This window comes from Panthera pardus, unplaced genomic scaffold (assembly GCF_024362965.1).
Source record: "Panthera pardus isolate Hobbes unplaced genomic scaffold, ASM2436296v1 HiC_scaffold_22, whole genome shotgun sequence".
NCBI classification, from domain to species: domain Eukaryota; kingdom Metazoa; phylum Chordata; class Mammalia; order Carnivora; family Felidae; genus Panthera; species Panthera pardus.
Window position 1 is genome coordinate 58,227,369 of NW_026526788.1, and position 25,988 is coordinate 58,253,356.

A 25,988-nucleotide genomic window follows, 5' to 3' on the forward strand; every position below is an offset into this window, starting at 1 on the left:
CCTTCTTCACCCTTGACTGTTCAGGGAGAAGCCACCTGTTAGATCCCGGGGTAACAGCTGGCCTAAAGCCCCAGACCATATTATACACACACACACACACACACACACACACACACACACACACACACACACACCCCTTCATCTCAGTGGTATAGGTAATATGAACATAAGATGATTCCCATCGTGGAAAAGCATTTGGATTTTATTTGATAGTTTAAATGGTTTTGAAAATGCTGATTAACACAAGCTGTACTTGGAGCAGGAAGACAGACGTGCTTATTTTAACACAGGATTTTCATCCTAGAAATATTTTCAAAAAAATATTCAATCTTAGGCCTCTTGCTGCAGGTAGGTTCCATGGGAATGCACAAAAAAGAGGCAGAGAAACAGTCCCCATGGGAGACTGTAAGTTCTTTTAAAAACAGGCTACTACTACTTCCTGTCAAGTTCATAAAGTGCCTTTTCCCTTTGCTTAGTCATCCAGAGTAAAGTCAAAAGGCTCAAAGTCTTTCCGGAAGCGGTGAGCCAGCATCTCCTCCTCTTCCTTGCTGACCTGACATTGCCTCCAGTCAGACTTGTCAGGAATATTAAGGATGGCTTCGCTGGCCAGTACCTCCCTGCAGAAATAAGTAAAAATGGACAGTATTAGCCAGAAGCCCTCCTCTCTCTAATTCTCTCCAGCTAGAGAGCTCTCCTCAGCATTACCCAAAGAAGGTATGCAAATTCTTCTTTGTTCAGACCATTTCTCTTGCCCTGAGCGCCATCCCTGCTATTCTATCAAAATAATACTCATTTTAAGTGACCAGCTCAGGTCCTACCTCCTTCCTAAACCTTCAAACCCTATTTATTTCTCTCTCTCTTCAACAATTTGGAACTACATTATTCGTACTTAGAGTAGCAATACTGACACAGTACAAAGAAGACAGGCCCTGGTGTCAGGAACATCAGAGGCTTAATTCCATTCCTAGCTCAACCACTTGCTGTCTCTGACTTGAACGGATTACTTCATTGCTGAGTCTTGATTTCCTCACCTATGAAATGCACAATAAAGTTTTGTGAGGTATGGAGATAACACAATCCAGGCACCAAACAAGTTATGAATATATCTTGTCTTAAACTCTAGTTTTGTCATCCCAATTAGAACATGAGTTTGCTGAGGGCATGGTGCAGATCAGGCCTAGTATCCTATCTCACTGACTTTCTGCCTCTCCTAGAGGACTCAGGCATATATAGGCACAACAGCACAGGCTCAATGTCAACAACAACTTATCTTGGCTCTCAAGGCTAAGGAATAACTACATACTAACACATACACTCACATACAGGCTACCTTCTAATTGTCACTGCTCTACATTTTTATTTATTTTTACTCATTTTGATATATTAGAAATAACTCTATTTGGGGCACCTGGCTAGTCTAGTTCAGTCGGTAGAGTGTATAATACTTGGTCTCAGGGTTGTGAGTTTGAGCCCACACTGGATGTAGAGATTACTTAAAATAATAAAATCTTTTTTTTTAAAACGTAATTCAGTAGATATGATTTTTTAAATTGTTTATTTATTTTTGAGAGGGAGAGAGAGTGTGAGTGGGGAAGAGGCAGAGAGAGAGGGAGACAGGATCCGAAGCGGCCTCTGTGCCGATAGCAGAGAGCCTGACAGAGGGCTCGAACTCATGAACCATGAGATCATGACCTGCGCTGAAATCAAGAATCGGATGCTTAATCAACTGAGTCACCCAGGTGCCCCCCCCTGCCCAACAAATAAAATCTTTAGGGGCATCTGAGTGGCTTAGTCAAGTGTCCACCTTTGGCTCAGGACAGCCAAAATAAATCACGAGTTTTCTAAAAGTTACAGGATCTGTGCTCAAGTTCTAGGTCCCTGGGCAAGCTTGAGCCTACTTTTCACCTATAAAATGAAGACAGAATCACCTCTCTTATACAGCGGGGAGAAAAATGTCTTTTCAAGTACTTTGTTAACTACAAAATGCTATATAACTGTACACTGGTATTTTGAAAAATAGTCAATGTTGAAAATACAACAAACTAACATGAGCACAAAATCATTCAGAGAATCTCTCTTGCGGGCTTAGGTGCCAGTGTGTATCTGCAATTATGTGCCTATGGCATCAGTGTCCACATCTGCATCTGTTGCTAAGGCAACAACAAAAGATAATGTCAGATGTTTGAAGTCCCTAATCATACCTACTCTCACTTATCAGTATCTTTTTGAAAATGTAGATAACTGTATTTCCTGGACTTACCCAATGGTAGCAGTCTCTTGGAGGCTTCCCAAGTTAGTCCAAGAAGGGTTCAAAGTTGACTCAAAGCTCAATTCTTTTTTTTTTTTTTTTTTTAAGAGAGAGAGAGTGGTGGAGGAGCACAGGGAGAGAGAGCCTCAAGCAGGTTCCACACCCAGCAAAGAACCCTACACAGGGCTCGATCTCATGACCATGAGATCATGTCTTAGGCCCAAATCAACGGTCAGACATTTAACCAACTGAGCCACGCAGGCACCCTAAAGCTCAGTTTGGACTAGGGAAGGAAACAACTACACATCAGACAATAGCATCACATAACCTGTTCTGCACATCTTTTTGCTTCTCCATACTCTATCTTCACATTTTTTGCTCTCCATACTCTATTCTTTCTAGCCAGCAACTTTCTGTCTTCTGTCAGCCTAGTTGATGCCACTCCCTACATGGTTTCACAGTCATGTTCTGTCTGATATGAGGAACATAAATGAAGCCTCATCTAGGCCTTAGGACACTACAGAATAAGGAGGTTAAAATCTCATGTTTAGGAGATCAACGTACCTGGGTTCGAACCTACCATATGTGCTCAGGGGCAAGCTACCTAATCCCTCTAGAGCCATATTGTCCACTTACAGGAATCACTAGCCAGGTATAGCAATTTAAATTTTAATCCTAATTAAAATCAAGTTAAAAATTTAGTTCCTCAGTAGCCACATGTGGCTAGTGATTACTGTATAGGACAGTGCAGATATAAAGCATTTCCATCACGGCAAGTTCTACGGATACAGCTCTAGAGCCTCATTTTCCATTTTGGTAAAGTGGGATGACAGTACCTACCTTACAGAATTGGGAAGATTAAATGAGGCAATGCGTGTAAAGCTCTTGGCACGGTACATATGCTCAATTAATGGTAGCACTTCAGTCCTTTGGGCTAGAAGGCCCACACCCCGACATTTGCCCTCTAAATCTCTCAGGCTCAGTGTCAACCTTTTCTTAAAGCCTTTCACAAAATAGAAATAACTCTCCCTTTTCTGAATTTCTAAAGTCCACTGTTCCTCAGAACTTTGTTACGGTACTTTTCACATTCTGCACTACATTACTGCCACGTAAGCAAATATGTGACTTGCCCTAAGACAAGGTTCCTTGGGGCAAGGATTGTTTCCTATTTGGCTTTTTATTCAACTGTCTATGCAGCCCACTAATCTGTTCATAATAGATCTTGGGAAAATACATTTAAAATAAGGAAAAGTATACAAACCTTCCAAACTGCAAAGGAAAATTCTTTTTAATTCTATGGAAAAGCTTCTCTCCTGTGTCAAGTTCAACATAAAAATATGCTGCTCCTGGCTGTGCAATCTAGAGTGAACAGAGTTGTATGAGTACATTTCATAGTACTTTAAAAATGTGAAACCTAGCTCATCTCTTTTAAGCTTTAATTTGGCAACAAATTCAGTCCAGAAGTCCAAGAAAAAGGATGTGAACAGTACAGACCCCAAGGTACTTAGTGGAACAGAGTTTTGCAAAGATATTACGAAGATCCTCCCAGTGGAACTTCGAAGTTCCTGCCTTAGGAAAGATCTAATTTTTTGCTCTTCCCAGGAGTGACTAAAGCATTGCTTTAGTGCCATCCTCATCACCAGTCTAATCAGCATCCCATGCCCTAGGTCCAAACTGTCTACCTGCCTATTGAACATTTTTGGAATGCCTTGATAGTACCTCAGGCTCGACATATCAGAAGCCGCATTTTTACTACTCCCGGAACGTCCTTCCCCTCCTGTTTTACCTGCTTGATGTCAGAGTGTTCTGGGATTTCCAACAGTTCTATCTGTTGTTGCTCTGCCTGGGTAACGAAGGCATCTTTAATGTCATCAGTAGTGCAGCGGCTGAGTGGCACAGGAATGACCTGAGGTGGGGGGGTGAGGCGGGTAGATAGGAGAAACTCTTTGTACAGGTCCCAGAGAAGAAGTGCCTCCTGCACAGTCCCCGAGAAGTAGCAAATCCATCACAGGGGTGGACAAATACCCCTCAGCAGAGATTTTCCTCAAGCCAGCCAGGCCTGTGTCAGCCTGTCTGTAAGGACTTAAACTTATGAGATAGCTTGCCACATGTGGGAGCCAATCCTTGATGCAGGAAAGGCTAGAGAGAGATCTCTCTGTCATCAAGCCCTTGCCAGCTCCTATATAATATATGTGGCAGCGTCAGGCCCATTTGAAAATTTAACAAATGTGCCAGAAAGAAAACCACCACAACCACAAACGAATTATCCATAAACAGTCTCCAAATTTCTGAGCTGATAGCCCCATCAAAGCTCTGGGACTATTTCTCACCTTTAAGACTTCACTTATGCTGGGCCTCACACAAATACCTACTCTGTTCCAACTCTACCTAACAAGGCCCAAATGTTTCCTGAAGTCTTCCTCAACTATCCCTTCCTTTTCTAAACAAAGCACTTACTAACTGTGTTGGCCCACTCATACGGACCATGCACTCCCCTGTGGAATCTCTGGATTTATTACCAGAGGCTCTTTAACCTTTTAAATGAACGCTATTCAAATATTAATATGAAAATTTGTAGTAGGTATTTTCAATATTAAACATTTAAATATTAAAATTTTAAGTATTTCATTTCAGATTGGAATCCTGTATTTAAATATTCAATAATAAATAATAGATGTCATTTAAATATTTGCCAACATCCACGTCCTCATAGGGTCTTTCCAAGTTCCTGGGTGGAGACCACCTACCTGTAGCTGGAGGTGATGGCTCTTATAATTTCTCTCAAACAGAACACACCGTTTCCCTCGACTCTTGAAGAACCGCCTCAGTGTCACCTTGTACTTCTCCACCTCTTCCACCACCTCAGCTGAAAGCTCCACCACTGACTGGTAGTGCCCAATGGGTAGGATGAGGACGTGGTCATCAGATAAGCCTCCTTTGGCCAGGGCAAGGTAGCACTAAAGAGAAAGCACACAGAATCAAGATACCAATGCCACAGGTATGATTCGTCAGGGAGAAAAGCCTATACAAAGAGTGAGCATGAGGGTGTAGGAAAAGTGTTGAGAGGCTATTAACAGAAACTCTCTGATGTTAAAAACCTGCTTTTAGAAGTTATAACAAGAACCTGGTGACGAAGAAGATTAGATGTAACAAATCTCTATCCAGCTATCAAATGAACTGGGAGCAAATGAATGGCACATAAATGGGCTTTTGGCTTCAAAACCCCCAAAACTTAAGGAGACCAGAACAACAAATAGTCGGCCTCCCAGGCTCCAACCTGGAAAACAATTTTTCAGTTATTATGGCCTTCAACCACAGAAAGACACCACTTGATTTCAAAATGACCACTTTCCCTATGCTAACATCGAATCCCACACCCCACTCCTAAATACACCCTCTGGGCTCACAAAAAAGGCTAAGATGTCATGATTAGCACCCAGTGTCCCTACAGCCTTAAGCTGCTGCCTAACCTCTACAAAATTAAAGCAAACATATAACCTAATGGGGTGGAAGGAAGAAGCAGAAACCTCAAACTCGGACATATCCAAAGAGGTAGAAAACCATGGTTCCCAACAGTGGATGTCAGCAGCTAAACAGCAACTAAAACTATCTCTGTCAAAACCAAACATGCAAGACTTCTCCACACTTAGACACTCTCTGAAAGGAAAACATTATGAGTAGAGAAATGGCCAGTGAATATCAATGCAGGTGAATGTACTAGAGCTTTAGAAAAAGCAATCTGACATTTCCTTTTAGTGCTGTGAGTTCAAAGTTAAGACTGAAGGAAGGAGTAATTTATTATTAACAGAGAAAATCTAATAGAAGGGCAGAAGAGGTATCAGAAACTAAAGCATGATCATCCTTGATTTACTTGGCATAGAGGACCAAGCACATCTACAAACTTAATCTTCCAGATGACTAAGGTTCATTGAAACTTCATTAAGTGCTCATTTTCTTCATTTTTACAACTATTTTTGATTGTATGCTTTAGGTTACTCTTGAAGCCTGAGTCTTCAAGCCTTTTCTTTATGTCAAAGGGTCACTACCATAAACATCAGTTTTCATATTGTAACAACCAGGTTTCTAGTCCAGACTAAAAAGCATCCCTTGCCCCAGTGCGGTACCTCCCAGTTCTTGTGAACAATTTCATATTTGCCCAATCTCCTCCTCCTCTCAATTTCTCTCCTTTTGTTCTGTACTTGAATTATCTCTAAAAATGTGTAAATAAGACCTGAATAAATGTTTCTCCCATAAGTAAAATACATCAATTATTTTGGACTCTTAGCAGCGCTTCCCTCATTTTACTAGTTTGTGGTCATGGGCCATTAGCACAGTTCCATGTATATCCCTTGAGGAAGGCATAGCAAAGACAGAGAAAGCCAAGACAAAAATGTAGTGAGAGGAGATCAAGAGGAATGGTTGCAGGGAGGAGATTCTAAATCCTCTGCCAGATACCCAAAGGTCCCAGAGGTTCCCAAGAAGTTTCTACTAGACAAAGAGCAATGTAAGAGCAATGAAGTGCAAACTTGAATACTGGGCAGACTCTAGGCTAAAATTTTCATATGGCCTCCTACTTGCGGTGCTGGGCTGGGCCACAAATAAGACCTGAGATATTTTTTGCCTCTCCAGCTTCAGGCCTAGATGAAAAGGAAAAAGGTTTCCTTGATCATCCCCTATGCACATACCCTAGGCTAGATAACCCTGGGCAATTAAAAGGTGAATGGAAAGGAAAGATCAATTTTCCCTGAGGCCTACAGCAGCCCTGAGCTAAGTCACCTATTCCAAATCTCTCTTCCCATGTGTGCCATTTTGAACTATTGAAGCTTCCCAAACAGAAGGCAGTCCAAAGCCTGCCTACCTTACAAATTGTATGGGTGAGAAGAATGGCATGAACTAATCCAAAGAGGAAAACAAGGGCCAAGAGAAATAATCCATAAAGGGCGTTCCTGTAAAACCAAAAACTTTTCAAGTTTGCTTTTCTTCCCACTGAAGAGTTCATCCACAGACTCCATGACCCAATTAGGTCACAGGCCTTGACCCCATTAGGGCTCCCCCTAGAGATAGGGGAGTGTGCCGATAATCAAGACAAAAATTTAAACGTAGAAGACTGGGACTCTTCAGTCTGAAACTATAAAGGCAGACAGAGATGTGACTAAAGAAGTAAAGAATGATGAAATCGAGACTCTGGTCAGTCTGTAGGAGGCCACAATAAAGGGCCCTCAGATAGGATAAGTTGAGGAAATGGTCACCCTCGGAAACCAAAATTAGAATAAATCAATGAAAAAGAGATGAAAGTCTCTATTTTGCAGAAGCACTACACACTAAGAAATGGTCTGTAAATATTGCCATCAAAGGCCACAAGAAACAGCCAATTCCTGTTTCGGGTGACTAGGGTGTAACTGTAACCCTAAGAACTAAGCTTTCTTCATTCTAAGTGAATGAACAAGAACGATAAGGGTCTACACAGATCCCAGGAAAATGGGTCAAAGACCAGTATTATTCAACATCTAAACAAGTCCTGCCCAAGGACAAGTATCTGGGGAAGTCTCAAATAGGACCACTTTACAGTGAGACACACATAATTCATCAGAGTTTCCATAGCCTGAATAAAATCATCCTCAAGATCATCCAGTTATTTGATTCAGTGCTTACCAAGCAACCCTGTAATTATTATCTTGGGTTCCCAGTTACCCACACTAAGAATGTGGATATGGGTATTCTTCTCTTAGGAAGCTATATCCTCTATTACAAGGCAAAACTGAGAATTTATCACTAGTCTTTTATGTAATTATTTAGTATGAATCAGTAAGAAGGTCAAGAAGTATCTGAAACCATCGCCCTAGGAGATACACCTATTTGTCAGAAAGGGAGGTAGGGAGGGGGCAATCTTGTGAAACTGGCACTACAAAACCACAGGAGAATTACTATCATCAAAAACACATACAATAACTAATATTGGAAATGTGGAAAAACAGGAACCCTCATACATACATACACACACACCGCTGGTCGGGATATAAGATGTTACAGCCATTTTGAAAAATAGTTCAGCAGTTTCATAAAAAATTAAACATAAATTTACCAGCAATTCCATTCCTAGTTATCTATCCAAAAGAAATGAAAATATACGTCCAAAGATACGCATGCGAATGTTCATAGCAGCATTATTCCTAATAGCTATAAAGTGGAAACAACCCCAAGCCCATCAACTGATAAATATATAGAATGGAATACTATTTGACAATAAAAAGGAATGAAGTACTGATACATGCTACAACATGGATAAGCCTCAAGAATATCTGCTGAACATAAAGAGCCAGACACAAAGATCGCATATTGTATGATTCCATTTATATGAAGTGTCCAGAAAAGGCAAACCTATGGAGACAGAAAGTAGATTAGTGGTTGCCTGGAGCTGAGGATGGGAATGGGGATTAACTGTAAATGGGCATGAGTGAAGGACATATTCTAAAACTGTGTTATATGATGGTTGCACAACTTGGTAAGCTTACTAAAAATTGGTGAATTATTAAAGTGGGTAAATTTTATGATATATAAATTTTAACTTTATTAAGTTAATAAAAAACAAACAAATAAGGATGTCCTTCTCTGTAAAAGGTCCGAGGAAGTAACTCACATGTGTGCCAATGTTGACCACCAAGTGCTTTTCCACTTCAGGGCTGGCAAGGCAAAACCAGCAAGGTCCTGGAGGCTGAGCTTCATATGGAAGAAAGCACATGTTACTATGGTGCAAGCACTCCAACATTTAATCACCCTGTAGAACTCAGCCTTGTCTGATCTTTATACCTTGCAAAGATTCATATACAGCACTGCCGTAAAGAGCTGGTCCTGCTGTGCTTCTACTGTGACCCCCGCGATCCCAGCACTTTTATCAATGAAACTAACCTGTATTAGAAAAGCTCTGAATTTGCAATCACTTCACAGGTGGATAACCACAAGTGGATGACCACATACTGACTAAAGTAGCATTTAACTGGCAACAGGCTGCAATGACAGACCACTGAACTGGATGTCAGGAGTCCCAATTCTAGCCTCAACTATGCCACTGGCTCACCGCATGACTCTGGGTAATAAGTTTACTCCAACAAGGTCAGCTTCTTCAACTTTGAAACAAGGGGTGGAGAAAGAGGGTATCAATGCAATAACCTTAAATTCCTTTTTTGCCAGTTTGATTATTCTATTATTTTATGAACCTCGTGGGTTTTGTAGGCTCTTTACCTCATATGTTTTATAGACATCCAGGGAAGGGAAGGAACTTTCCCCAGAGTTCTTTCAAGAACAGCACAGACATTCTCAAAATCAGGCCATCTTAGTAGTATTTTATTTTTGGTCTTAATGACCCATTGTACAGTTTTCCTCTGCCAGAAGAAGCTCTCTTAGCAATGCCATGTCGCACACAAGATCTGAAATAAGTCACTGCTCACACAGGAGACTTCAGGAACCAAGATACTTACGAGGTTTGCGAGGCTGCTTTGGGTGAGGAGAAGACTTGCTATCTCTGCCTGTAGATGAACGCTTCCTTCCCTGCTTTTCATTTAAATCAAAGAAAAACTGACAGGCTGATTCTTCCTGAAATGGCCAAAGGCAGAAGAGTAAATGTTATTAAACTAATCTTTAGACAAGGAGTCAACCATTCACATACAAGGGAACATTCTTGCCATGTCATATCTATCTTGCCTCCTGGCCCTTTCTACCTACTCTAGATAAGAAAAATATCTTCCTAATCCTGATGCCTGGACTCTCAGTCATACTTCTCAACACATACCCAAAATAGCACCAAATCCATCTTTTTGTAAAAGCAAGTTAAAATGCAAGTTATAGAGCAATTCTTGCCTAAAACAGAGCAATACAAAGCCCTCCAAATGCCTTTTCCTCTCTCTTAGTAGCGCGTTGGTGTAGTCCTACAATCTCACAGGTCAATCAAGTCAAACTGAGCTTTAATTAAAAAGATGAGGAGGTTGTCAAAGAGGTGAAAAATCTACACACTGAAAACTATAGAAAGCTTATGAAAGAAGTTGAAGACACAAAAAAGTGGAAAAAGATTCCATGCTCCTGGATAGGAAGAACAAATATTGTTCAAAGGTCAATACTACCCAAAGCAATCTACATATTCAAAGCAATCCCTATCAAAATAACACCAGCATTCTTCACAGAGCCAGAACAAACAACACTAAAATTTGTATGGAACTGGAAAAGATCCCGAATAGCCAAAGCAATCTTGAAAAAGAAAACCAAACCAGGAGGCATCGCAATCCCGGACTTCAAGCTGTATTACAAAGCTGTAATCATCAAGACAGTACGATACTGGCAAAAGAACAGATACTCAGATCAACGGAACAGAATAGAGAATCCAGAAATGGACGCACAAACGTATAGCCAACCAATTTTAACAAAGCAGGAAAGAATATCCAATGGAATAAAGACTGTCTCTTCAACAAGTGGTGCTGGGAAAACTGGACAGCAACATGCAGAAAAATGAACCTTGACCCCTTTCTTACACTATACACAAAAATAAACTCAAAATGGATGAAAGACCTAAATGTAAGACAGGAAGCCACCAAAATCCTCGAGGAGAAAGCAGGCAAAAACCTCTTTGACCTTGGCCGCAGCAACTTCTTACTCAACACGTCTCTGGAGGCAAGGGAAACAAAAGCAAATATGAGCTATTGGGACCTCATCAAAATAAAAAGCTTCTGCACAGCAAAGGAAACAATCTGCAAAACTAAAAGGCAACCAACGGAATGGGAGAAGATATTTGCAAACAACATATCAGATAAAGAGTCAGTATCCAAAATCTATAAAACTTATCAAACTCAACACACAAAAAACAGATAATCTAGTGAAGAAATGGGCAAAAGACATGAATAGACACTTCTCCAAAGAAGACATCCAGGTAGCCAACTGACACATGAAAAAATGCTCAACATCACTCATCATCAGGGAAACACAAATCAAAACCACCATGAGATACCCCCTTACACCTGTCAGAATGGCTAACATTAACAACTCAGGCAACAAGAGATGTTGGTGAGGATGCAGAGAAAGAGATCTCTTTTGCACTGCTGGTGAGAGTGCAAACTGGTGCAGTCACTCTGGAAAACAAATGGAGGTTCCTCAAAAGAAATTAAAAATAGAACTACCCTACGACCCAGCAATTACCCTACTAGGTATTTATCCAAGGGATACAGGTGTGCTGTTTTGAAGGGGCAAATGCACCCCAATGTTTACAGCAGCACTATCAACAACAGCCAAAGTATGGAAAGAGCCAAAATGTCCATCAATGGATAAATAGATAAAGAAGATGTGGTATATATACACAATGGAATATTACTCGGCAATCAAAAAGAATGAAATCTTGCCATTTGCAACTACGTGGAAGGAACTAGAGGGTATTATGCTAAGTGAAATTAGTCAGAGAAAGACAAATATCATATGATTTCACTCATATGAGGACTTTCAGATACAAAACAGATGAACATAAGGGAAGGGAAGCTAAAATAATATAAAAACAGGGAGGGGGACAAAAACAGAAGAGACTCATAAATATGGAGAACAAACAGGGTTACTGGAGGGGTTGTGGGAGGGGGGATGGGCTAAATGGGTAAGGGGCATTAAGGAATCTGAATTATTGTTGCACTATATGCTAACTAACTTGGATGTAAATTTAAAAAAACAAATTAAATAAAAATTTAAAAAAAGAAGATGAGGAGGTTGTTCAAAAAGAAAAAGGTCTGGGATGCCTGGGTGGCTCAGTCGGTTGAGCATCTGGCTTCAGGTCAGGTCATGATCTCACATTTCATGGGTTCGAGCCCCATGTCTGCTGACAGCTCAGAGCCTGGAGTCTGCTTCGGATTCTGTGTCTCCTTCTCTCTCTCTGCCCCTCCCCTGCTTACACGCTCTGTCTCTCAGAAGTAAATAAATGTTTAAAAAAAAAAAAAGAAAAGAAAAAGGTCTAAGAAAGTGGACAATGCATACTAGTCAGGGAACTTGACACTCCTTGCTTTAATGCGGGAAAAATTAATTTCAGAAAAGTCTGCTATTAGGAAATTTCTTCAGAGTGAGTCCTATTTACCCGCTAGCACTTGTTATAAAATCACAAATTACATTGCTTCCAAGCTGTTGGATCCTTGCCTGAAAAGTTAAAGTCTCAACTTTGACAAAGAAAGACTCAACATTTGCAATGCTAACACCTGAGCCAAGTTTAGACAAGGACGTAAAATATGAAACTGTTAACCCCAAGCTACAATAAAAAACACTGCACTTACGTGAAATCTACTAAGCCTTTCTAAACACCATCATAATTTCCCAAGGAAAAAAAAAGATTTAGATTCTAGGGATTAAACTGGTCTTATGAGCTAAACTATAACCAGGAAAAGCACGTATGCAATAGGCAGTCCTGCCCGGAAAATACCACCTCCCAATCAGAACATACCTCTGGGGCAGGAATTGGCTTTCCCATGGATGCTTCCTTCCCAGATTTTCTGTAAGGGTTTTCAGTAACATCGGGAGGCTGTTTGACCAGTTCTGCTGCATCCATTAGTTTCATGGGAACAATACTGAATGCATAAAGATACTGTGGAGGAAAAAACAAACAAACATAAGATTAGGAAAAATACCATTTATCCAAATGTAACCAACCTAATTTATTCACAGAAGCTTCAGAAACTGAGTAAAAGTAAAAGAACAGCAACTGGCCTGTTTATGGCTCAGAGAATACACAATAAATCAAATGTCAATTTAGTGATCTCCGTAGAAGCTAACCAAGGGCTGATGAAGTCAAGATACAAATCAAAGCCCTAGTCCTTACAAAAATCAGCTTTTACACAAAACTACAAGGCTCAGGTGGGACTTGTTCCATAACCCTTGCAGACACCCTGCTTCTGTCTCTGATTCCTTTATCTTTGTGTACTTTTTGTTAACGGAATTGTGGCACTGCCATTCTTTTTTCCTAATGAAAATTAAATTAGACACCTTGATGTTTCCCTCTGATATTATACAATTTCTGCTGCATATGCTGATGGGTTTTCTTAGGGACTAATAGCAAAGAAGTAAATATTCATACAGGTATCTAGACACTCACGCTAATGGCACAGATACTGAAATCTTTAGATGAGACAGGAATAGATATTTAACCTCAGTACTGCCCATGGAAATGCAACTAATTAACAATGACACACCATCTTTCACCCATCACATTGGTAAAAGTGTTAATAAAAATCTGACACTACTCCGTGAGTATACTGTTGGTGAGGGTATAAACTGGAACTGGAGATGAATTTAATAATGCTTGCCAAATTTAAAAATGTCCCTACTTTTTGACTATAGTCAAAAGACTTTGAATTGCTTAGGGCCGGGGCTAACATGGCCCTGAGAATAAAGCAATAGTAAAATATCGCTATCATAAAAATAGTGAAAATACTGTGAGTGCTACAATAAAAAAAAAATCACAAATCTAAACTTACTAAGAACACGTTGGGCTTAAAAGTTTAAGAAACTATGGGAAAAAAAATATGTACTTGCTTATCTTTTCTGTGCATGTGGTTTATGACACGTTACAGAATAATCTTCACATTATTTATCTGCCTATTCTTCCCTTGCCTGATTGTTCTGATTTTAGCTGTCTCAATCCACAATATCCTGCTTTTGACCCTAGAGAATCAGAAGTGCTCACAGGGAAGTGAAAAAAATAACATACTTTTCTGGTATATTCTCTTTCATTCACCTGCACTGTTTTCCAGTACAAAGATAGATTCCAGGTATCACTAAGATTTTCCAAAGCCAAGGAACGGTTAGGTAAATCCTATAAAGGCTTTTATTATTTCTGCTAAATGAAGTTGCTGAAAGAAACAAAGCAAGAGTACCATCTGAGGGCAAACTCATGAATACTTACAAAGACAACTACATGGATATGGGAAGAAAGGAACTTCATTCATTTGAAATTTTGTCTTTGATCCACCGGGCCTATTTTCCCAAACCCTTCTCTAAAATCTCCTACAAAGGGCCCAAGGAAACCTGACTTTTTATTATCACATCTTTAGAAAGGAGTCACTAAAGTGCTGGAACCTTGCAATTGGGGAGAAAAAAGATCTGAATGCTAAATTGGCAAGAAAAACATTTATCAGGCAGACAATGAATACTAACCTACCATCAAATACTCAAATCTTTACCTTTTTCTTTTCGGGATTTCCAACACTTGCCAAAGCTATGAACCTGGTGGCATGCTGTGTGGTTTCCTGCAGAACGATGTGGTTTCTATAATGTATTTGACAGATAACAGATTAGCAACAAACTTTACTTCTGACTTACAGTTATGAAATATGTACACTCCATAGGACCACAAGAGAGCACAGATTGTAAGTCTATCACCACCAATAACATAATCTCAGAGGTTACCTATAAATCTAGTAAGATACTCATCCCTACTTCACAGGGCTATTGTTAGAAAAAAATGAGATCATATATCTGAAAAGCACAAAAACTCCAATATTTGGTTTTAAAAGAGTTGTAAGATTGGCAAAATGCTGATAATTGCTTAAATTGGGTAATGGGTATAGGAGGGTTCATTATACTATTTTTTTAGTGTAATGAAAATCTATAATAATAAAAACAGAATGAAATGAGTTTTAAGAAGAAAAATATGCTTCAATAGTAATTTATAGTATGATTTCATTTTTCTAGGAAAAATACAAAAATACAGGAGTGTCTATACTTTACAGAAAAAAAAAGTAACTGAATACACCAAAACACTTCTTCGAGCTTTTCTATGTTTTAAAAGTATCCTACATTAAGCAACTTTTAAAATTAAAAGAAAAATGTTATGGGTTATATACATTTTTTATTTTTAGCAAGTTGACCATTAATACAGATAGCAACCCTTAGAGCTCTTTCCTTATGCTACCGAAATTTCCTGAATCATCACAAAATATAATTTTATTTTAAAAGTCTAGCATAGTACCATTTTTTTATAAGCAAATACACAAACATATGTTTTATATTCACATCACTGGAAAGGAAATAAGCCAAAACACAGTTTGTCTGCTATAACCTGTTTCTTTAAAGAAAGGAAGTACATTCATAATTGGCATAAGGTGAAAGTCATGCTGCTTCACCTGCAACTTTTTCCAACTTTTAAAATGACTGAAACAAGTTTAGCCACAATTAAATAGAAGCTTTAATAATACATCAAGACATTAAGGAAAAACAGCTGAATGTCCTACACAAGTGTCTTTCTTTAGAGCAAGCAGTGACTAGGGCAGTGGCCTCAAGAACTGCTAGTACTTCCCACTGTTAGACTATCCAGGTGTGGTAGGCAAAACAACAGCCACCCAAAGATGTCCACGTCCTAATCCCTATAACCTGTGAGTGGTAGCTTACATGGCAAAGAAGAACTAAGGTGATAGATGGAATCAATCAGTTGCTAATCAACTAACCTTAAGATAGGGAGATGATTCTGAACTACCTGGGCAAACCCTACATAATCACAAGGCTCCTTAAAAGTGGAAGAGGAGCTATGTGGATCCTGAGAAACTTAACAGGAGAAACTCCCATGGGGGAGGGGAAGGGGGGGGGGGGGGGGGGGAAGAGGTTAGAGTGGGAGAGAGCCAAAGCATAAGAGACTCTTAAAAACTGAGAACAAACTGAGGGCTGATGGGGGGTGCGAAGGAGGGGAGGGTGGGTGATGGGTATTGAGGAGGGTACCTGTTGGGATGAGCACTGGGTGTTGTATGGAAACCAATTTGACAATAAAAAAAAAAAAAAAAAAAAAAACTGGAAGAGGAGGGGCGCCTGAGTGGCTCAGTTGGTTGAGCTTCCGACTTTGGCTCAGGTCATGATCTCGCATTTGTGGGTTTGAGCCCCGTGTCGGGCTTTGTGCTGACAGCTCAGAGCCTGGAGCCTGCTTCAGATTCTGTGTTTCCCTCTCTCTGCCCCTCCCCTGCTCACGCTCTGTTTCTCTCTCTCAATAATAAATAAACATTAAAAAATTAAAAAAAAAAAAGTGGAAGAGGAAAACACAGGCCTACCTCAAGAAGCAAGAAAAATCTCAAATACACAACCTAACCTTACAACTGAAGGAGCTAGAAAAAGAAGAACAAACAAAACCCCAAACCAGTAGAAGAAAGGGAATAACAAAAATTAGAGAAGAAATAAACAAAATAGAAACTAAAAAACCAGTGAAACAGATCAATGAAACCAGGAGCTGGCTCTTTGAAAAGATCAAAAAAATTGATAAACCTTTAGCCAGACTCATCAAAAAAAAAAAAGGACTCAAATAAACAAAATCAAAAATGAAAGAAGAAAAATAACAACCAACACCACAGAAATATTAAGGATTATAAGAGAATATTATGAAAAATTATATACCAACAAACTGGATAACCAAAAAAATGCATAAATTCCTAGAAACATATAGCCTCCCAAAACTGAATCAAGAAGAAATAGAAAATTTGAATAGATTGATTACCAGCAATGAAATTGAATCAATAATCAAAAAACTCCCAACAAACGAAACATCCAGGACCAGATGGCTTCACAGATGAATTCTATCAAACATTTAAAGAAGAGTTAATACCTATTCTTGTCAAACTATTTAAAAAAAAAAGCTTCCAAATTCATTCTATGAGGCCAGCATTACCCTGATACCAAAACCAGATATAGACACTACAAAAAAAGAAAACTACAGGCCAATAACTCTGATGAACACAGATGCAAAATTTCTCAACAGAATTATCAGCAAATCGAATCCAACAACACATTAAAAAATAATTCACCATTATCAAGTGGGATTTATTCCTCCCATGCAAGGATGGTTCAAAATTTGCAAATCAATCAGTGTGATACATCATATCAACAAGAGAAAAGACAAAAACCACTGGATCACTTCAATGGATGCAGAAAAAGCATTTGACAAAGTACAACATCCATTCATGATAAAAAAAAAACCAAACCTCAATAAAGTAGCATTAGAGGAAACATACCTCAACATAATAAAAGTCATATATCAAAAACCACAGCAAACATCATACTCAATGGGGAAAACTGACAGCTTTTACCCCAAGGTTAGGAACATGAAAGGGATGTCCACTCTCGCCACTTTATTCAACATAGAACTGGAAGTGCTAGCCACAGCAGACTACAAAAAAGAAATAAAAGGCATCCAAATAGGAAAGGAAGAAGTAAAACTTTCACTATGGCAGATGACATGATACTATATATAGAAAACCCTAAAGACTCCATGAGAAAACTACTAGAACTGATAAATGAATTCAGTAAAGTCACAGGATATTACATCAACATACAGAAATCTGTTGATTTCTATACACTAATAATGAAGTAGAAATTAAGAAAGAAAAATTAAGAAAAAAATCCCATTTACAACTGCACCAATTATAAAATACCTAAGAATAAAGTTAACTAAGGAGGTGAAAGACCGGTACTCTGAAAACTATAAAACACTGATCAAAGAAATTGAAGACAACACAAACAAATAGAAAGATATTCCATGCTCATGGATTCGGAGGACAAATACTATTAAAATGTCCCTACTACCAAAAGCAATCTACAGATTTAATATAATCCCTATCAAATACCAACAGCATTTTTCACAGAACTAGAATAAAAATCCTAAAATTGGTATGGAACCACAAATGACCCCGAACAGCCAAAGCATTCTTGAAAAAGAAGAAGAAAAATGGAGGTATCACAATCCCAGATTTCAAAATATACTACAAAACTGTATTAATCAAAACAGGATGGTACTGGCACAAAAACAGACACACAGATCAACAGAACAGAATAGGGAGCCCAGAAATAAACCCACGATTACATGTTCAATCAATTAATTTTTGACAAACGGTATTGGGAAAAGTGGACAGCCATATACAAAAAGAATGAAGCTGGACCATGTTCTTACACCATACACAAAAATAAACTCACAATGGATTACAGACATAAACATGAGACCTGAAACGATACAAATCATAGAAGAGAACATAGGCAGTCATTTCTCCGACACTGGCTATAGCAACATTTTTCTAGGTATGTCTCCTAAGGCAAAGGAAACAAAAGCAAACAAACTATTGGTACTGCATCAAAATACAAAGCTTCTGCACAGCAAAGGAAACAATCAACAAAACAAAAAGACAACCTACTAAATGGGAGAAGATATTTGCAAATGCCTTATCTGATAAAATATATAAAAAGCTTACACAACTCAACACCAAAAACACAATCCAATTTAAAACAGACATTTCTCCGTATGAACAGACATTTCTCCAAAGAAGACGTACAGATGGCCAACAGACACATGTAAAGATGCTCAACATCACTCATCATCAGGGAAAGGCAAATCAAAACCACAACGAGTTCTTTATACCTGTACCTTTATACGAGTACCTTATACCTGTCAGAATGGCTAAAATCAAAAACACAAGAAAAAAGCATTGGCAAGGACGTAGAGAAAAAGGAACCCTCATGCAATGCTGGTGGGAATGCAAGCTGGTGCAGCCACTGTGGAAAACAGTATAACAGTTCCTCAAAAAATGTGAAGTCGATTTATTGCATGATCTAGTAATTCCCCTAATGGATATTTACCCAAAGAATACAAAAATACTAATTCAAAAAGATATATGCACTTCTTCGTTTATTGTAGCATTATTGACAATAGCCAAAATATGGAAGCAACCCAGTGTCCATTGATTAATTAATGAATAAAGAAGATGTGGTATATATATATACAATGGAATATCACTCAACCATTAAAAAAATGAAATCTTGCCATTTGCAACAACATGGATGGAGCTAGAGTGTATTATGCTAATTGAAATAAGTCAGAGAAGACAATACCAAATGATTTCACCCATGTTGAAATTTAGGAAACAAAACAAACGAACAAAGAAAAAAAAAGACAAAAAACCAGACTCTTAAATACAGAGAACTGATAGTTACAAAGAAGTAGGTGGGAAGATGGGTAAAACAGGTGAAGGGGATTAAGAGTACACTTATTGCAATGAGCACTGAATAATGTATAGAAATGCTGAATCATATTGTACACTGAAACTAACATAACACTGTATGTTAATTACGCTAGGATTTTTTTTAAAAAATAGATGAGGGAAGAGGAAAAGTCAGAGGGAAAGTGACTACAGAAGGTTAAGAGTGACAACATTCAACCACAGTTACTGGCTTTAAGATGGAGTAAGGGGGCCGTGAGCTATGGAACACAGGTGATCTCTACAAGCTTAAGAAGGGAAAAAACCATTCTCCTGTAGAGCCTCCAGAAATGAACATAACCTGGCCAACACTTTGAGTTTAGCCCAGTGAAACCTGGGTCAAACGTCTGACCTACAGAACTGTAAAATGATAAACTATATTGTTTTAAGCTACAAAGTGTGTGGCAACTTTTACAACAGCAATAGAAAACTAATACCACAGGGAAACTGCAAGTACCCATAAAAAGCTGTGAAGATGCTTCCCTCATTTATTTTAAAATAATAATGACTAATGAAGGTTGCTACCTCTGAGTGGTGTTTTTAATGATGATAAACTGTTCCTCAAGGGAAGCAAAACACTCACAATAACACCCACAACACAGGAATGCAAAGCATGGACTGACTGTAATACCAGGTGCAAATGTTAGTGGAAATTTACCTATGTTAGTATTTGTATCGTGCTGGTTATGGGGTTTTGTTATTGCTCTGGTTGAAAACTTGTACAGGCTTGTCTTTTTTTTTTTTTTTTAACAGCTTTATTAAGCTCTAATTCAAATACTATATAATTCAGCCATCTAAAGTATATAATTCAATAGTTTTTAGCATATTCACAGAGCTGTGCAACCATCACCACAATCTAATTTTAGAACACTTTTATCACCAGTAAAAGAAACCCTGTACCTATTAGCAGTCACTCCCATTTCCCTCCAACCAGCCCCTGGCAAACACTACTTTCTATCTCTATGTATTTGCCTACTCTGGACATTTTATAATAAGTGGAATCATATAATATGCGGTCTTCTGTGTGTGTGGTTTCTTTGATTTAGCATAGTGTTTTCAAGGTTCACCCATGTAGCCTATCAGTATTCCATTCCTTTTTCTTGAATAACATTCCAAAGTATGGATGTATCACTTTTTCTTTACCCATTCATCACATGATGGATATTTGGGTTGTTTCCACTTTCTGACTATTATGAATAAAGCTGTTATGATCATTTGTGTACAAATTATTGCATGGGCTAGTGTTTTTATTTCACTTGGAACAAGAGTGGAATTCCTGGGTCAGACAGTAACTCTATATTTAAATCTTTTGAAGAACTGCCAACAGTTTGGCAAAGCGCCTGCACCAGCAATGACACCAGCAACGCATCAGGGTTCAGATGCTTCCACATCCTCGCTAACACTTATTACTTGCCTTTTTGCTTGTAGCCATCTTAGGGGATGTTAAGTGGTATCTCCCTGTGGTCTGGATTTGGATTACCCTAATCGATAATGACATGAGCATCTTTCATGTGCCTATTGGCCACTGGTATGTTTTTCAGGGAAATGTGTATTCAGATCCTTAAAAGTTGGATAGGTTAAAAAAAACCGTTGGATACGTTTTGAGAGGCTTGATAACCTCTGTTTTTAGTGCATGATTTCAGAAAACAATAGGCTTTTCTATATGGCGATATAACAGAAAAGGCTGTATTATTTATGATTATATCTTAGGCTTTGAGATTATAGGGAAAGGATAGGTTATTTTTTTCTTTATGACAGAGAGAGAATGTGCACATGTGTGTGTGGGAGGGAGAGGCAGAGAGAGAGGGAGAGAATCCCAAGCAGGCTCTGAGCTGTCAGTGAGGAGCCCAATGTGGGGCTTGATCCCACAAACCTCAAGATCATGACCGGAGCCGAAATCAAGAGTCAGACGCCTAACCAACTGAGCCACCCAGTCGTCCCAGGAAAAAAGTTTTTATAAATTATTTTAGAAATTATCCATGCTCTTTACCAGTGAAGATAATCCAGAGCTAACTTAATTCTATCCGTTAGAAAACACTGGTTTATGGTCTCTGTAAGACATGCTTTAAAAACTCCACTTCCAGGGGCGCCTGGGTGGCTCAGTTGGGTTAAGCATCAGACTTCTGGCTTCAGCTCAGATCATGATTTCACAGTTGGTGAAACTGAGTCTTGCATTGGGCTCTGCACTGACAATACGAAGCCTGCTTGGGATTCTTTCTCCCTCTCTCTCTGCCCCTCCCCCTCTCTCACACACACTCTTCTCTCTCTCAAAATAAATAAACATTAAAAAAAAAAAACCCACCTCCAAACTCAAACTATGAAAAAGCAAAAAACAAATCGATACAAGTTCTTGATTCTTAAACTGAAATACTGCTGACATGCTTATGCTGAGAAATGAGTTTTCAAGACTGTACAAGGAGTACCGGTTTGACCTAATGTGCTATGCTACATAAAGCAGTGATGATTAATACTGTGATAACAGTATTATTACTTCAGACGTTCAAACTGTTAAGGGGCTGTATACAGTCCAATCCCTTGTATTTCTAATTAGGAAACAAACTCAGAAAAGTTGAGTAATTTGAGAGCCACTCACTTCGGTGCCTGAGTAACCAAAAGGAACGAAGATGTTACATGGCTAAAACGAACAAGAGAAGTTCCCATAGAATCCAAGGCAAATTCTTCAAAAAGCCAAAATAATGAAATGCTACTCACCGATAGGGAAGTCTCTCATAATAGGTCTTTTCCAAAGCAGCAAAATGGTATCTTGGTTTCAAGTCTGTGGCAAGACCGGAGATCAAAGCAGAGCCACATTTTTTGGTATCCACTTCTCCCTAGGAAAAAGAAACTCAGTCATCATAACAGACCTAGGAGTTATCAAGAAATGCAAAGAAATAGGACAATTTAAATGTCTTTGAAATTTTTATGTCGATACAAATGTAGGCAGTAGGATTTGGAGAGTAATATCCACAACTTGTGGCAATCAGGGAAACCTCAAACACAGAAGAGGAAGCAGGCTATTGTTAAGTGCAGAGAGGACAACTGCAGGAAGCAGGGGTTAAAAGGTAAGGTGAGCCCTCCATACTAATACCCAAAACAGGGTTTATTCTAATCTTTTTGGAAAGCAAGCTCTCTCTCTGGAGCCCACAGACTATGCTTCTATAATCTGCGTTGTTACACATCCATAGTTCTGACAATGCAGACATTCAGAGTCAATGCAAAAAAATAAAAATTAAAAGCTAGCTTCCAGGGTCCTTAGGATCCATAGAACATCTGGAATGGAATATTCAATGACCTCATGACATAAGCATGCAATCCTTTATTTTGCTTCAGTCAAGAAAGGTGTGGTTTGTGGAAGGCACAACCACACCCTGGCCAAAGTCTGTAACATAAAGTTCATCAAAAATATCAACTTTATTCCCCAAACATCCCTAGCTTTCATTAACAACAAATTATGTGATGTCTCATTCATATTACTTATGAACTTAAGAGAAGGTATTAGCTGCAAATAAAGAAATTACCAAAATTAGTTTTCTACTAAGTAAAGCAAGAAATTCCTTTTTCTTATGCTCACTTCCTTCAACTTTCTGCTGAAGTGCAGGGAATCAGCCTCGAGGTTAGTCGTAGTATCTCAGAGACTGATAAACTGTATTGTTTTCTCCCCTATAAAGATCATATGTAGTCTTTTATAAACTTTAATCAAATCCTTTTGTTAGCACCCCCAAAATGAAGGGGCCTCATTTTTCTCATCCTTCCTCACAGAGTATTATACGTGTCTTCCTCCCTTCCACCGGCAACTTAGTCCTCCTCCTATCTTCCCTAGCTTTGCCGCACCTTCTCACTGCAACCAGCACTGCCCCTTGAATTCTAGATGAAAACAGCCATGGATTGATGGCAGGGGAAGACAGCACTGTCCCTTTTCCTTTCAACACCCCACCCCTGACAAGGCCTGGTATCTTGTTGGCTATTTTGGTCCAGACACATCGTGAAGTTGGCAGAGAGTGGTCTACAAGACCTTTTTCTGGATCATTACTGATAACTCTGCATCTACTAATTGATACTTGTCTCTAAATGCATTCTTAGGTTTCCCTTCACTGAAACTCAGCTGATGCTTTCTGCCCTCATATACAACCTTTCAAGATCTTCCTTAGGCTTATTTCCACCAATGTGATGGTGGTCACTCCCCAATCTGATACACATCCTCTTTTAGACTGTTTATTAAAATATTAAGATCAAATGCAATGGTGAGCTCCAATGCATCCCAACATTAAAGCTTTCACATTAGAGAAATAACAAGTTTTCAACATTTCTTTTCCCATCTTTAGATCACTATCTTTGATCTCATAATGATTCCATTAAAAAAAATATTTTGAAGTGTGCCTCAATGGCTAAGTCAGTTGAGTGTCCAACTCTGGATTTTGGCTTAAGTCACGATCTCCCGGTTGTGGCTTTGAACCCTGTGTTAGGTTTGGTGTGAAGGATGGAACCTACTTGGGACTCTCTCTCTCCTTCTCTCTCTGCCCCTCCCCCCACCACTTTCTCTCTCTCACTCTCTCTCAAAAATAAATAAAATTTAAACTAGGAAAAAACTAGTTAAATTAAACTAGTTAAATTTAAACTAGTTAAAAAAATTTAAACTAGGAAAAATTTAAACTAGGAAATAAAAAAATATTTTAAAAGCCAAAATACTACAATGTGCAATGGAATGTGGGGAGGAGAGGGGGGATACAACTAAAGAGCGGCCATTAGCTGTAAATCTTTTAACTAAAAATTAGTAATCCCTCAAAACACATTAAGAGGAAGCTTGAAAGAAGGCACTTGATGCAGAGAATATAATTTAAAGAATAACTCACTTATAATTAGAATTTTAGCAATCTCATCTGTGAATGGTGCTTTCATAAGATCAATCTGTTTTAAAGTTTTTGCTTTGGTTAACTGATATACTTTTAAGTATCCTGAAACAATTTATAAAAAATTTCTACTGAAAGGTCCTAAGAGCTGAAATATTCAATATAAAGAGCAAAAAGAGCCCAAAATAAGCCAGTGCAATTTGCTTACAGAAATTCCAACTGAACAAGCACTACTCACAGAAGAATTCCCAAAGTTCCCCACATACTTGGGCCATGGGGATGTGAGCAAGATATCAACACCCTTAAACTGGGATGTTGAACACAGCATTGTCCTCAGGGAAGACACATCCTTGGGACTAAAACTGTAACCTGGGACTGGCTCATCTACGGACTCTGTCCCACTGAGGTACACAATCTGCAGCCCCGAGCTTCCAGTGAAGATACCTTTACGACCTGGGTTCAAAGAAAAATGGACAAGTTTTAGTCAAAACTGCAGAAATGTTATTATGGTGATGAATCTCTCTCCCCGCCATGACTTGCGTACCTCCCTGCCATTCTGCATGTCTAAATAAGCACAGACTCTTCTAGAGTCCCTCTTCTGGCTGCAGGGTCTCAGTGGTGGATGGCTACAACTGTGTTCCTGTTCAGGGACAGCAGCCCTTATGTGGAGGCCACTGGAGCCCATGAGCCAGTCTGTTTACCCCAGATGCCTTACAAATGAAAAAGTTGGGAAGCAGTGATTAAGAAAAAGCCTTCCTGTCTTCTGGAAGAGATTCTACATGGATTAAAAGAAACCCAGGGGTGCCTGAGTGGCTCAGTCAGTTAAGCGTCCGACTCCTGATTTCGGCTCAGGTCATTATCTCACAGTTCATGGGATCGAGCCTCGCATCGGGCTCTGCACTGACAGTGCAGAGCCTTCTCGGGATTCTCTCTCTCCCTCTCTCTCTGCCCCACCCCTCATTCTCACTATCTCTCTCAAAATAAATAAACATTAAAAAAAAAAAAAAGAGGGGCACCCGGATGGCTCAGTCAGTTAAGTACCTGACTCTTGATTTCAGCTCAGATCATGATCTCATAATTCATGAGTTGGAACCCTGCATGGGGCTCTGCACCAACAGTGCAGAGCCTATTTGGGATTCTCTCTCTCTGCTCCTCCCCCACTCAAACTGTCTCTCTCTCAGAATAAATAAATAAACTTTAAAAGAAAAAAAGAAAAAGAAAGAAACCCAGACACTTGGACCCAGAGAGACGTAATAAGAAAAAGGAACTGCAGTTCTGAGGAAAGTTCAGTCTAGAATACACATACTCTTCATGCAGGCAGCAGCTTCCAATGGGTGGAAAACATCTGGAAAGAGCAACTGGGAAAAACTTGAGACTCTATCCTTTTTTAAATTTATTCCTGGCTTGGGCCCTTGATCCTGTTTCTTCCTGCTGCCTTCAAGACCTTGCTCTGTCAATTTTCACCTTCCTTTCACCTACTCAGTCTCCTCTTCTCAGCTGGCTCTTTCCACTCAGAGAAGAATAAAGTATTAAACATACTAATAGACATACTAATTACTAAAGGAACATGCCAATTAACACACATACTAACTGATAAAGGAACACACATACTAATAAAAAACTAATAAAAGAACTCACACACTAACTGAAAACTCCTTTCTCTTCTGTTTCCAATTTCTCAAAAGAGCAGACCATGTTCTCTAAGTGCTTTACCTCTTAGTTCCTGAACCCACTGTACTCTGGTTTCCATCTCCCACCATTCTCGGAAAGGTCATGAATCACCCTGTAACTGTCAATGGTCTCTCCTCCCAAATCAGTCTCTCTTCATTTAGAGTCTATGAACTTGACAATATCTTTACCTCCCCAAACACTGCTCTAATTGCT

At 39.0% G+C, this 25,988-nt stretch overlaps 1 protein-coding gene and 1 non-coding gene across 3 annotated transcripts in view; both read right to left on the bottom strand.

The window, feature by feature from the left end:
- Positions 1–181: 181 nt before the first annotated feature.
- The window catches only part of CWF19L1 (CWF19 like cell cycle control factor 1), a 32,092-nt gene continuing 6,285 nt past the window's right edge, over positions 182–25,988 (bottom strand). Inside the window, exons 5-14 of one of the 2 annotated variants that reach the window (XM_019459136.2) lie at positions 24,343–24,557; positions 21,970–22,088; positions 14,437–14,521; positions 12,702–12,842; positions 9,724–9,838; positions 8,886–8,965; positions 4,996–5,205; positions 4,035–4,154; positions 3,510–3,607; positions 182–617 (exon numbers count right to left, since the gene is read on the bottom strand). In XM_019459136.2, the coding sequence (XP_019314681.2) occupies positions 473–617; positions 3,510–3,607; positions 4,035–4,154; positions 4,996–5,205; positions 8,886–8,965; positions 9,724–9,838; positions 12,702–12,842; positions 14,437–14,521; positions 21,970–22,088; positions 24,343–24,557 (1,328 nt within the window). In that variant the 3' untranslated portion in view covers positions 182–472. Of the gene's footprint in view, positions 618–3,509; positions 3,608–4,034; positions 4,155–4,995; positions 5,206–8,885; positions 8,966–9,723; positions 9,839–12,701; positions 12,843–14,436; positions 14,522–21,969; positions 22,089–24,342; positions 24,558–25,988 lie in introns of those variants that run through there. The other variant, XM_019459137.2, reaches the window with a different exon arrangement.
- On the bottom strand, positions 4,355–4,502 carry LOC128772606 (small nucleolar RNA SNORA12). Its single transcript, XR_008416779.1, has one exon. It is a non-coding gene; the product is annotated as a small nucleolar RNA SNORA12 (small nucleolar RNA).